We start from the raw sequence: 13,281 nt of genomic DNA, 5'->3' as shown, positions 1-13,281 counted from the left end.
GCCGCAAGGCAACAACTCTACCACTGCGCCACCGTGTCGTTTCATGATTTGGAATGCCCCGCCTAAGAGGGCGGCAGTTAGAAATTCACTTGCAATCTTCCAAAGCAAACAGGACGCTGGGGCGGTCACGGTGGCGCAGCGGTAGAGTTGCTGCCTTTCAGCGAATGCAGTGCCGGAGACCCGGGTTCCATCCCGACTACGGCTGCTGTCTGTACGTTCTCCCCGTGGGTTTTCTCCGAGATCGCCGGTTTCCTCCCGCACTCCAAAGACGTGCAGGTTTATAGGTTAATTGGCTTGGTTAAATGTAAACATTTCCCCGAGTGGGTGCAAGATAGTGTTAAATATGCAGGGATCGCTGGTCGGTGCTGACCTGGTGGCCCTGTTTCTGCGCTATATCTCTAAACAAAACTAAACTAAACTAAACTAAATGTGAATACAAAATGGAAAAGATTTAGGAATAAAGAGCAAGGATGTGATATCTAGAAAGGGTTTAGGCGGGCTTGAGGAACTTAATGGTTTGCTGTGCTACAAAGCACTGGCCGATGAAAGACTATGAAGGCTTCCGTACTCTTGAGTTGCTGTAAATCTATTCATGGGCTCATGGATTTCACCAGCACCTTGGTTTACCCTGATAGTTTAAGTTCACCTCTGGAATTTAGAAGGATGAGAGGAGATCTTATCGAAACGTATAAGATTATTAAGGGGTTGGATACGTTAGAGGCAGAAAACATGTTCCCAATGTTGGGGGAGTCCAGAACGAGGGGCCACAATTTAAGAATAAGGGGTAGGCCATTTAGAACTGAGATGAGGAAAAACTTTTTCAGTCAGAGAGTTGTGAATCTGTGGAATTCTCTGCCTCAGAAGGCAGTGGAGGCCAATTCTCTGAATGCATTCAAGAGAGCTAGATAGAGCTCTTAAGGATAGCCGAGTCAGGGGGTATGGGGAGAAGGCAGGAACGGGGTACTGATTGAGAATGATCAGCCATGATCACATTGAATGGCGGTGCTGGCTCGAAGGTCCGAATGGCCTCCTCCTGCACCTATTGTCTATTGTCTATAAATACATCCTACTGAGCAACCAAGCACATTTAATCCCTGCTTCCTAAACAATGCTCTCCATTACAAAAAGCACCCTGCCAATGCCGGTATAAGAAAATAACTGCAGATGCTGGTACAAATCGACGGTATTTATTTCACAAAATGCTGGAGTAACTCAACAGGTCAGGCAGCATCTCAGGAGAGAAGGAATGGGAACCCAGCCAATGTGAACAACTCGTTGGGCAATGAATTGGAAGATTACCAGAGAACCTCAGTTAGGGTTGCCAACTTCCTCACTCCCCAAATACGGAACAGAGGGTGACGTCACCGCCCCACGCCCCACGTGACCTCACCCAGCCAGCGGCCACGAGCTCCCGCTCCGCCAATGGCGGCCGCCATTGGTGGAGCGGGAGCACATGGCCGCTGGCTGGGAGAGGTCACGTGGGGCGCGGGGCGGTGACGTCACCCGTTGTCCCTTATTTGGGGAGTGAGGAAGTTGGCAACCCTACTAATACGGGACAAGGGTGGTCCTGTACGGGACAAACTAATTTAGCCCAAAATACAGGATGTCCTGACTAATACGGGACAGTTGGCACTCCATCCCTCTTATCCTCCCTCCTCCCCCTCCTTCCCTCCCCACCCCTCCCCCCTCCCTCCCTGCCTAGGAGACAGATTTAAACTTTAAAATGTGAATAACTTAAAAAATATAACACCGATTTCAATGAAACCTCTTCCATTAGCACCAAAGGGATGACGGTGAGTTGGGTGGGCCTAAAATTGTCGCGCTATCGTGTACCATTTTGGCTGTAGTTCAGGAACAAACAAACAAACAAATGAGAGTTTTAGTGTATAGATGGTTCAAGTAGATGAGTTTATCAGAGCCCGTCATTCCCCAGAACTGCAAAAGGAAATTCACATTTTGTGCTATCTTATTTAAGATCGGTGTGATAGCGTGATCGAACTGCAGTCTACAATGGCTTGGTTTCAGCCCTTATCCATGTCAACATCAACAATGAGCAGCTACCCAGTTTAAATCAACAGAAACCATTTAATCAAACAACGAACAAAGATCTCAGTGATTTCTAACGTACAATCATCCCACTTCATCTTGCGTCAATAAACAAACAGCAAGCAGGCCTATTATACTATTATGGGCTACATTTACTTGCAAGGTAGACGCATAGAAAAATGGAAAGCACTTGCACTCTTAAAGCATTGACAGCAAGGTCCACATGAGAGTCAGTGTCCGAGAATCATAGGTCAGAGAAACAGGCCTTTCGGCCCACCACATCAGTGCAATCGTGCAGCACGGTGGCGCAGTGGTAGAGTTGCTGCCTTACAGCGAATGCAGCGCCGGAGACTCGGGTTCGATCCTGACTACGGGTGCTGTACTGTACGGAGTTTGTACGTTCTCCCCGTGACCTGCGTGGGTTTTCTCCGAGAACTTCGATCTCCTCCCACACTCCAAAGACGTACAGGTTTGTAGGTTAATTGGCTGGGCAAATGTAAAAATTGTCCTTAGTGGGTGTAGGATAGTGTTAATGTGTGTGGGGATCGCTGGGCGGCACGGACCCGGCGGGCCGAAGGGCCTATTTCTGCGCTGTATCTCTAAATCTAAAAAAATCTACCCATCCATGTCCATACAAGGAACTGCAGACGCTAGTCGCTAAATGCACACAAATTGCTGGTGTAAATCAAGTGGGTCAGACAGGATCTTCGGAGGACATGGAAAGGTGATGTTTGGGGTTGGGATCTTTCTTGTTCTGACGGATTGTGGGAGTTCACAGGTTGAAGAGGGGTTTTGATGGGCAGATGGTGGAAATAAAAAGCCAGAGATGAAAAGGCAGAAGGTTTGAGTCAAAAGGATTGAAGAGATGCAAATCCCCCCCACCCCCACCCACCTCGACAATCTTTTTCAATTTCCTCAGTGCCACTATGCCGTAAGTAAGTGAGCTCTAACATTTTGCAACGCTTTACAGAGATCTACTCAGTTTTTCCGAAGTCAAGATCACCATCCCTGTAAAGTGTCTCGTGAACTTCTGCTACACTCCCTCTTTCTGTCGAAGGGTCTCGACCCGAAATGTCACCCGACAATCCTTCGCTCCGGAGATGCTGCCTGTCCCACTGAGTTACTCCAGCTTTTTGTGTCTATCTTCGGTTTGAGATCTGCGCATCTGCAGTTCCTTCCTACACTCTTGGCATTTTTATTCCTGGTTTACGGAAACCAACATTGTATACAGCACTCTAGTGCAGGCTGGCCAAGGTCCCATGCATTTGCAGCAAGACATCTTTACTTCTGTGCTCAAATCCTTTCATCTCAAAGGCCAGTGTTCCTGCAGGCTCCATAGGCCAACTTTAGGTTGTCAACCAGCGATCTCCCGACCACAAAACATTTACAGAATAATCTGTTCTTAAAATAAACTTGTCCACAGCCCAAATATCAAGTGAAAAGCCACAAAACCACCTGAACAATGCCACTGAAGAAACTGAAGACGGTAGCAGCAGAGGTTGCCCAGTGCCACATCGACAATGGGCGAGTGATAGAGTTGCTGCCTCACAGCGCCAGAGACCCGGGTTCAATCCTGTCTTCGGGTGCTTGTCTGGACGGAGTTTGTACGTTCTCCCCGTGACCTGCGTGGGTTTTCTCCGAGATCTTTGGTTGCCTCCCACACTTCACAGACGCACAGGTTACTTGTCTTGGTATAAAGTGTAAATTATCCCTAGTTTAGTTTCCATTCACAAAATACTGGAGTAACTCAGCAGGTCAGGCAGCATCTCGGGAGAGAAGGAATGGGCGACGTTTCGGGTCGAGACCCTTCTTCAGACTGACGTCAGGGGGGCGGGACAAAGGAAGGATATAGGTGAAGACAGGAAGATAGAGGGAGATCTGGGAAGGGGGAGGGGAAGAGAGGGACAGAGGAACTATCTAAAGTTGGAGAAGTCGATGTTCATACCGCTGGGCTGCAAGCTGCCCAGGCGAAATATGAGGTGCTGTTCCTCCAATTTCCGGTGGGCTTCACTATGGCACTGGAGGAGGCCCATGACAGAAAAGTCAGACTAGGAATGGGAGGGGGAGTTAAAGTGCTCGGCCACCGGGAGATCAGATTGGTTAACAAGGACCGAGCGCAGGTGTTGAGTGAAGTGATCGCCGAGCCTGCGTTTGGTTTCACCGATGTAAGTAAGTTGACATCTAGTTTAGTTTAGTTTAGAGATACAGCGCGGACACAGGCCCTTCGGCCCACCGGGTCCGCGCCGACCAGCGATCCCCGCACATTAACACTATCCTACACCCACTAGGGACAGTTTTCTGTTTACATTTACCAAGCCAATTAACCTACAAACCTGTACGTCTGTGGAGTGTGGGAGGAAACTGAAGATCTCGGAGAAAACACGCGCAGATCACGGGGAGAACGTACAAACGCCGTACAGGCACCACCCGTAGTCGGGATGGAACCCGGGTCTCTGGCGCAGCATTCGCTGTAAGGCAGCAACTCTACCGCTGCGCCACCGTGCTGCCCTAGATTGTGTAGGATAGTGTTAAAGTGCGGGGATCGCTGGTCGATGCGGACTCGATGGGCCAAGTGGCCTGTTTCCGCGCTGTATCTCTAAACTAAATGAAACTAAAGACAATATGGCTCGGCCATTTCATAGCGCAATTAAAACTCTGACCTCCCTCTGAAGGACATTAGTAAACCAGACAGCTTCTTACAAAAATCTGCAGCTCAGGGCCACCAATATAATGTTAATGCAAACAAAATCCATATAAACAGAATTTGCATAGCTGTCGTTGTAGGATTTGAATGTGTAGCTGTGGAATGTTAGCTCCAGTCTCCACCGCCCCACAACTTAACCACTTCTCCATCAGTGTTTCTCCTGCTTGCTTGTGCAGTTTCAATTTGTATGCAATATCTGTTTTCCTTGCAAACCGACGATAGTCATCCTGGTTGAGTTTAGAGATGCAGCGTGGAAACAGGCCCTTCGGCCTACTGAGTCAATGCCTACCAGAAGACTCGTTCTATCCTACACACTCAGGACAATTTACAATGAACCTACAAACCTGCACGTCTTCGACATGTGGGAGGAACACCCGGGGAAAACCCACGCGGTCACGGGGAGAACGCACAAACTCCACACAGGCAGCACCCGCAGGCAGGATGGAACCCGGGTCCCTGGCACTGTGAGGCAGCAACTCTACCGCTGCGCCACCGTGCCGCACTGTTCCGTCCGTACCATTCATGAATATTTTTTAAATAATTCACTCAGAATGTGTGCATTATTGGCACACCATACCTTTATTTGCCCCACGGTGATACCTTCAGCTTCTTAGTGTGCAGTTTTTTTTTAATTAAAAAAAAAATTTTTTTTAGAGATACAGTGCGGAAACAGGCCGTTCGGCCCACCGAGTCCGCGCCGACCAGCGATCCCCGCACACTAACACTATCCTACACCCACTAGGGACAATTTTTTAATTTTTTTTACATTTACCCAGTCAATTAACCTACATACCTGTACGTCTTTGGAGTGTGGGATGAAACCGAAGATCTCGGAGTAAACCCATGCAGGTCACGGGGAGAACGTACAAACTCCGTACAGACGGCGCCCATAGTCAGGATCGAACCTGAGTCTCCGGCGCTGCATTCGCTGTAAGGCAGCAACTCTACCGCTGCGCCACCGTGCCGCCTTACTCATGTTAAGAGTAAACATGTAGGTTAAATCAAGTAGAGAAGATAATTTGTTTTTTTAAGGGGGGGGGGGGGAGAAGAGGGCAGGAAAACATATTTTAGCTTAGATTAGCAAATGTGACTTAATTTTGAAAATTACAAAAGTGAATTTGAGCTCAAAACCTTCTTCATTTTTAGCCAACTATCAATCATTACGGTAGGCACAAGGAACTGCAGATGCTGGAATCTTGGGCGGAACACAAAGTGCTGGCGTAACTCAGCAGGTGAGGCAGTATCTCTGGAGGTCATGGATGGGCAATATTTTTGGTCAGGAGACTTCTACAAACTCAAACAAAAAAGTCTCAGAGTCTGAAGAAGTGCCCCAACCTGAAACGTTGCCTCTTCATGTCCTCCAGAGATGTTGCCTGATTTGCTGAGTTACTCCAGCGCCTTGCGTTCTAAACAAGGCACCAATTCAAGAAGGCGAGGTGGTGTGGAAAGAGCTGTCCCTCAATCCTGGATAACTACTCAGCCAATATGAGTAACTTTGATTAACTGGTCTTTCATCTCCATGTTGTTTCTGGGACCTGACGTTGTACAACTGCATTATAGACAATAGACAATAGGTGCAGGAGTAGGCCAGTCGGCCCTTCGAGCCCTTCACCGTGATCATGGCTGATTATTCTCAATCAGTACCCCGTTCCTGCCTTCTCCCCATACCCCCTGACTCCGCTACCATTAAGAGCTCTATCTAACTCTCTCTTGAAAGCATCCAGAGAATTGGCCTCCACTGCCTTCCAAGGCAGAGAATTCTACAGCTTCACAACTCTCTGAGTGAAAAAGTTCTTCCTCATCTCCGTTCTAAATGGCCTACCCCTTATTCTTAAACTGTGGCCCCTGGTTCGGGACTCCCCCAACATTGGGAACATGTTACCTGCCTCTAGCGTGTCCAATCCCTTAATAATTTTATATGTTTCTATAAGATCCCCTCTCATCCTTCTAAATTCCAGTGTATACAATCTACTACGTTCTGCCTTCTACTACAAGAGAAGATGGAGTAACTCAGAGGGTCAGGCAGCATCTCTGGAGAAAAGGAATTGGTGACGTTTCAGGCAGAGCCCCTTCTTCAGACCCTACCACATGCACCTACCTCACTACTTGCTTCTTATTACAGTTCCACACTCTATGGGCAATGGCGATGGAATTCACCGTCTACAACTCCAGGCCGCTGCAAGCGCCTGCCAGATGGTTGGAAGAGTTTAAAGTTCCCATTTTGGCCTCAGAAGCCACCTCAAAGCCTAGGTACTGATATTGTGCATGATCAGCCATGATCACGGTGAATGGCGGTGCTGGCTCAAAGGGCCGAATGGCCTACTCCTGCTCCTATTGTCTACAAAACTGGAATGGGTGCAAGTCAGCCTTGATCCTGACGGACTGCGTAAGAAGCTGTCACTGTGGAGCGAGAGATGGACTGGACTGCTTTTCGCTCATCAGTCTGAAGAAGGGTCTCGACCCGAAACGTCACCCATTCCTTCTCTCCTGAGATGCTGCCTGACCCGCTGAGTTACTCCAGCATTTTGTGAAATAAATACTTTAGCTCACAGTCTGTCCATCGTCCATAGCTCAACCTGTAACCGAGCTTTCTGACATTTAATGGGTCAATAAGGATCCCAGTAAATGAGCAGGCAATGAATAATTAAGTAGCTGAGCACAGGAAGCTTTCATTTTCAAGCAAAACAAAATGACCATTGTTTCTTCACAGCCTCCAATGACTATTGGCTTTCCAACCGTACCCAGTGCCTCCGCGTGCACAATGCCCTCTTTCACATGGTCTCTCTCACCATCCTTGAGTTACACCTCTCGCCGCTGCTCCAATTCATTCAGTGCGACCAGACACCCCGGGGAAAGTCAACCCCAAACAAGAGCACAGTGTGCATGGAGTGACTCACTCACTCACTCGCTCACTCACACAAGAGACTGTGGCTGAATGGAAGGGGAGCGATGTCTCCGAATGGAGGGCGTGCACAGCAGGAGGGGCAGGCCCTGGCCCACGGCTGGCAGCCGCCATTTGAGTGAGGAAAATTATTCTTCTCGGGCGCCGGCAAAACACAAGTTAAAGTCGTGTTAAGATTTGAGGGGCTACAAGTGAAGAAACACCGGCAGAAAGAAACTTGCTTTTAAACGAAAAACGAGCAGATAAAAGATGGAAATTGCAGAGTCCAGATGCCGTGAAGTAAATTGCCTTTAAATCCTTCTTGTCCAGTTACAGACCTTGCTAGTGCAACTGAATTGATGCCGGTATAAGAAAATAACTGCAGATGCTGGTACAAATTGATTTATTCACAACATGCTGGAGTAACTCAGCGGGTCAGGCAGCATCTCGGGAGAGAAGGAATGGGTGACATTTCGGGTCGAGACCCTTCCTCAGACTGAATTGATGCCGGGCTGTGATGCTGGTCTCGACAGGGCATGGCCTGAGAGCCAGCTCCACATCGCACAGCCCCTGTTGACAGCTGTCCATGCTGCCTCCCTCGGAGCTCCTTTATAGTTCAGCGGCCCCACCTGTTGCAGCCTGCTTCACGGCGAGCTTCAGCCTGTTCCTCCTCCAGCCTCCGTTATCACATCGGCCGCCCCGCACTCCTCAGCACCTGCACCCGCGCACCTGCCGGCACGACAGAAAGAGCTTCAAACTGCACCTCCACCATACCTGTGCTCCAATCCAACACGCTATTCAAACTCACTTGCTGCTCCCGTGATCCGCGCACATTTCCTGGATCCCCCCTCGCTCTCCACAAGGCACTGGACGGTGTAGAGACTTGGCGACCTCTAAACAAACCGCAGTTTTTCAAAAGAAATCGATTTCTTTCCACACCAAGGGAATCACGCTTAACTCCTCCACTGTGGCTTCCCCGTCCCTGTTCAGAACCATAATCAGTCTCTACCGAGCTCTGCCACACCCACTGTATGCAGCCACACAATTCCTCTCCAGTTCTGCTCTCCTACACACAGTTGGCAGCTGTCATGAACCAGCCTCTAATCACATTGCTCCTTCCTCCCCGCTTCTCGACGCTTCACACAGCCGACCCCAGCTGCCCTGGTGCCTCGTCCACTGCAGCTCTGCAGGGTGCATTGGGTTAGTGGAGCATTAGATCTGTGGCAGGTCGGACTCGTGCGTTTCGACCTGCACGAGTCCGACCTGCCATGGATGTAATGCTTCACTGGAGATGCAATAACTGGAGTAGTGCCACTGGAGATGCAATAACTGGAATAGTGCCACTGGAGATGCAATAACTGGCGAGCAAACTACCGACAAGGAGAATAAGAAAATAACTGCAGATGGTGGTACAAATCGAAGGTATTTATTCACAAAATGCTGGAGTAACTCAGCAGGTCAGGCAGCATCTCAGGAGAGAAGGAATGGGTGACGTTTCGGGTCAAGACCCTTCTTCAGACAAGTAGGACAGTCCGCTTTCACGAGGTTGACTGCAGAACAGACAGATTATGAAGAATCCAAGTCTGAGAAATTGGCCCCAGATGTTAATCGTAGCGGAAGAAACAGCTTTGCATATTAATAAAACCCCTATGTTGCATCTTATTTTCCCATCGGCAAATGACAGGCAGAAAGCATGAAAAACAGCACAAGAAACAAAAGATTGAGAGGGAAGGCACATGGATATTACGGCCAAATTCAAACCATATAGGCAAGCTGTAAAAATACTAAATATAGCAAGAGTGTTTGTTCGACACAGCAGACTTGGCAGCTCAACGAGGGGGTCATTGAAACAAATCCTGTATCAGGCAAACGCTACCCTCCTAGAATAAGAATGGGTCTAACAATAAGACAAATCATCCTTCCACCTCTCTCAAGAACCTGCTGCACACAAAAGCTTCAGTCCCATGAAGCCAGGCGCTAATGCTTTGGACTCTCCCAACAGCAGGGTGGTGCAGCGGTAGAGTTGCTGCCTTACAGCGAATGCAGCGCCGGAGACCCGGGTTCCATCCCGACTATGGGTGCTGTCTGTACGGGGTTTGCACCTTCTCCCCGTGACCTGCGTGGGTTTTCTCCGAGATCTTCGGTTTCCTCCCACACTCCAAAGACGTATGTAGGTTAATTGGCTTGGTAAATGTACAAATTGTCTCTAGTGGGTGTAGGATAGTGTTAATGTGCGGGGATCGCTGATCGGCGCGGACCCGGTGGGCGAAAGGGCCTGTTTCCGCGCCGTATCTCTAAACTAAACTAAACAGCCCAGCTCCCTCTCCTGCCTCCAACACCAGAGTTTTCTCTACTCTAATCGTTCTTCTCACTATCTTGAAATCTTTAAATCTTCTTCTGTGGGATAGCTTTTGTAATAGAAACTATTTATCCCTGTTTAACAGAAGCTGCAGGGGGCTTTGAACAGACCTTGGAGTGCCAGCAGTCTGGAATGGGATTTGGTGAACGAGGGGTCTTCAGTGACGAGGATCTGTAAAATCTGCTTAACATAGCCATTTGGTTGGACAATCTATATACTAAAACTAAAGTTTGTTTGTTTGTTTGTTCCGGAAGGGGGGGGGGGAAGGGGAAAGGGGGAGGGGAAGGGGGGAGGGGAAGGGGGGAGGGGAAGGAGGGAGGGGAAGGGGGGAGGGGAAGGGGGGAGGGGAAGGGGGGAGGGGAAGGGGGGAGGGGAAGGGGGGAGGGGAAGGGGGGAGGGGAAGGGGGGAGGGGAAGGGGGGAGGGGAAGGGGGGAGGGGAAGGGGGGAGGGGAAGGGGGGAGGGGAAGGGGGGAGGGGAAGGGGGGAGGGAAGGGGGGAAGGGAAGGGGGAAGGGAAGGGGGGAAGGGAAGGGGGGAGGGGAGGGGGAAGGGGGAGGGGGAGGGGAAGGGGAGGGATTTAAAGTTTAAATCTATCTCCTAGGGAGGGAGGGGGAAGGGAGGGAGGGGGGAGGATAAGGGAGGGGGGATAAGGGGGTTGAGGGAGATGTAGTGGGGGAGGGGGAGGGGATGGGAGGAGGGGGAAGGGGGGATGGGAAGGGGGAGGGGAAGGGGGGAGGGGAAGGGGGGAGGGGAAGGGGGGAGGGGAAGGGGAAGGGAAGGGGGAGGGAAGGGGAAGGGGGGAGGGAAAGGGAAGGGGAAGGGAGAGGGGAAGGGAAGGGGAAGGGGAAGGGGGAGGGGAAGGGGGAGGGGAAGGGGGAGGGGAAGGGGGAGGGGAAGGAGGGGAAGGAGGAGGGGAAGGGGAGGGGAAGGGGGAGGGGAAGGGGGAGGGGAAGGGGGAGGGGAAGGGGAAGGGGAAGGGGGGAGGGGAAGGGGGGAGGGGAAGGGGGGAGGGGAAGGGGGGAGGGGAAGGGGGGAGGGGAAGGGGGAGGGGAAGGGGGGAGGGGAAGGGGAGGGGAAGGGGGAGGGGAAGGGGGAGGGGAAGGGGGGAGGGGAAGGGAGGAGGGGAAGGGGAAGGGAAGAGGGGAAGGGAAGGGGGGAGGGGAAGGGGAGGGGGAGGGGAAGGGGGAGGGGGAGGAGAAGGGGAAGGGGAGGGGGAGGGGAAGGGGAAGGGGGAGGGGGAGGGGAAGGGGGAAAGGGAAGGGGAGGGGATTTAAAGCTTAAATCTATCTCCTAGGGAGGGAGGGGGAAGGGAGGGAGGGGGGAGGATAAGGGAGGGAGGGGGGATAAGGGGGTTGAGGGAGATGTAGTGGGGGGGAGGGGGAGGGGAGGGGAAGGGGGAGGGGAAGGGGAAGGGGGGAGGGGAAGGGGGAGGGGAAGGGGGAGGGGAAGGGGGAGGGGAAGGGGGGAGGGGAGGGGGGAGGGGAGGGGGGAGGGGAAGGGGGAGGGAGGAAGGGGGAGGGGAAGAGGGGAAGGGAAGGGGGGAGTGGAAGGGGGAGGGGAAGGGGGGAGGGGAAGGGGGAGGGGAAGGGGGGAGGGGAAGGGGGGAGGGGAAGGGGGGAGGGGAAGGGGGGAGGGGAAGGGGGAGGGGAAGGGGAGGGGGGAGGGGAAGGGGGAGGGGAAGGGGAGGGGGGAGGGGAAGGGGGAGGGGGAGGGGAGGGGAAGGGGGAGGGGGAGGGGAAGGGGGAGGGGGGGAGGGGAAGGGGGAAAGGGAAGGGGAGGGGATTTAAAGTTTAAATCTATCTCCTAGGGAGGGAGGGGAAGGGAGGGAGGGGGGAGGATAAGGGAGGGAGGGGGGATAAGGGGGTTGAGGGAGATGTAGTGGGGGGGAGGGGATGGGAGGAGGGGGATGGGAGGAGGGGGAAGGGGGAGGGGAAGGGGAGGGGGGAGGGGAAGGGGGGAGGGGAAAGGGGGAGGGGAAAGGGGGAGGGGAAGGGGAAGGGAAGGTGAAGGGGGAGGGGGAAGGGAGGGAGGGGAAGGGAAGGGGGGGAAGGGGTGGAAGAGGGTGCTGCACCAATGCAGGAGAGGTTTGGGCCCAACGGGTCCACTTGGTCTAGTATGGTATAAATGTGAAGGAAGGTTGGTTGGCGAGTTTTTATTTGTCCCACATTTTATAGCCTCCATAAATTGGGAACAGATTGGATTACATTAATCTAGAAAGAGTCCCTTCGAAAGAATGGGAGGCGAGCTCAATAAGAGTGAAACACGACTTGCAAGTCGACGAAATGTGTAGGAAGGAACTGCAGATACTGGATTAAACCGAAGGTAGACACAAAATGCTGGAGTAACTCAGCGGGACAGGCAGCATCTCTGGAGGAAAGGAACGGGTGACATTTCGGGTCGAGACCCTTCTTCAGACTGAAAGTCACGGGAAAGGGAAACGCGAGATATAGACGTTGATGCAGAGAGTTGCATCTCACAAGCCCACACAAAATACGAAATGCTGTTCCTCCTAGTTGCTGCAAGCAGAAGTGGACGACTACATCTGTGAGAGATGCCTCCAGTTTGCCGGCTTTAGGTAGACACAAAGTACTGGAGCAACCGAGTGGGTCAGGCAGCAAAGGAATAGGTGAAGTCTCGGGTCAGGACCTTTCTACCGGCTCTGGCCCTGGTTTCAGAACTTGGAGGCACGATGATGTATCTGCATACATCGGGAACAATACCTGAATAGCACCCTGCATTTCAATAAACGACAGCGAGAGTCACTACCAGGCTGAGGGGAAGAAGGCAGGGGAAACAGAGAGCGTCTCACTCCGAAACTGATTCTCCATGTTGGAAAATGGCAAGAGTGAATACTTCTGGTGCAAGAAATTCTGGAAATCATATGCAAAATGCACAAGTTTACAATACTTAACATGCAAAAGGGTGATGGGGACTTTGGGCCAACACACTTTGGGCCAACTGGTTACTCTCTCTTCGAATTTGACTGGGAAATTAAAAGTTACTTAAAAGTCAAATTAGAAGAGAGAGTAACCAGTTTAGCTTAGTCTAGCTTAAAGAAATAGCGTGGAAACAGGCTCTTCGGCCCATCGAGTCCGCGCCGACCAGTGATTACCGCGTACACTTGCACGATCCTACACACTGGGGACATTTTTATCTTTGGAGTGTGGGAGGAAACCGGAGCACCTGGAGAAAACCCACGCAGAGATTGTACAAAAGCTGTACAGACAGCACCCAAAGTCAGGATCGAATCCGGGTCTCGGACGCTGTAAGGTAGTAACTTTACCGCTGCGC

At 51.6% G+C, this 13,281-nt stretch overlaps 1 protein-coding gene across 5 annotated transcripts in view; it reads right to left on the bottom strand.

Moving 5' to 3' along the window:
* LOC144611439 (beta-1,4-mannosyl-glycoprotein 4-beta-N-acetylglucosaminyltransferase-like) overlaps nucleotides 1-13,281 on the bottom strand; it is an 85,524-nt gene that overhangs the window by 32,909 nt on the left and 39,334 nt on the right. Inside the window, exon 1 of one of the 5 annotated variants that reach the window (XM_078430527.1) lies at nucleotides 8,440-8,785. The exons of 3 other annotated variants lie outside the window; for them this stretch is intronic. In XM_078430527.1, coding sequence (XP_078286653.1) covers nucleotides 8,440-8,465 — 26 coding nt within the window. In that variant the 5' untranslated portion in view covers nucleotides 8,466-8,785. Of the gene's footprint in view, nucleotides 1-6,848; nucleotides 6,958-8,439; nucleotides 8,786-13,281 lie in introns of those variants that run through there. One more of the 5 variants, XM_078430531.1, reaches the window with a different exon arrangement.

Source organism: Rhinoraja longicauda, chromosome 40 (assembly GCF_053455715.1).
Source record: "Rhinoraja longicauda isolate Sanriku21f chromosome 40, sRhiLon1.1, whole genome shotgun sequence".
In the NCBI taxonomy this organism is placed as follows: domain Eukaryota; kingdom Metazoa; phylum Chordata; class Chondrichthyes; order Rajiformes; family Arhynchobatidae; genus Rhinoraja; species Rhinoraja longicauda.
The sequence above is the reverse complement of the archived record's forward strand: the minus strand, read 5'-3'. Positions and strand labels throughout refer to the sequence as shown.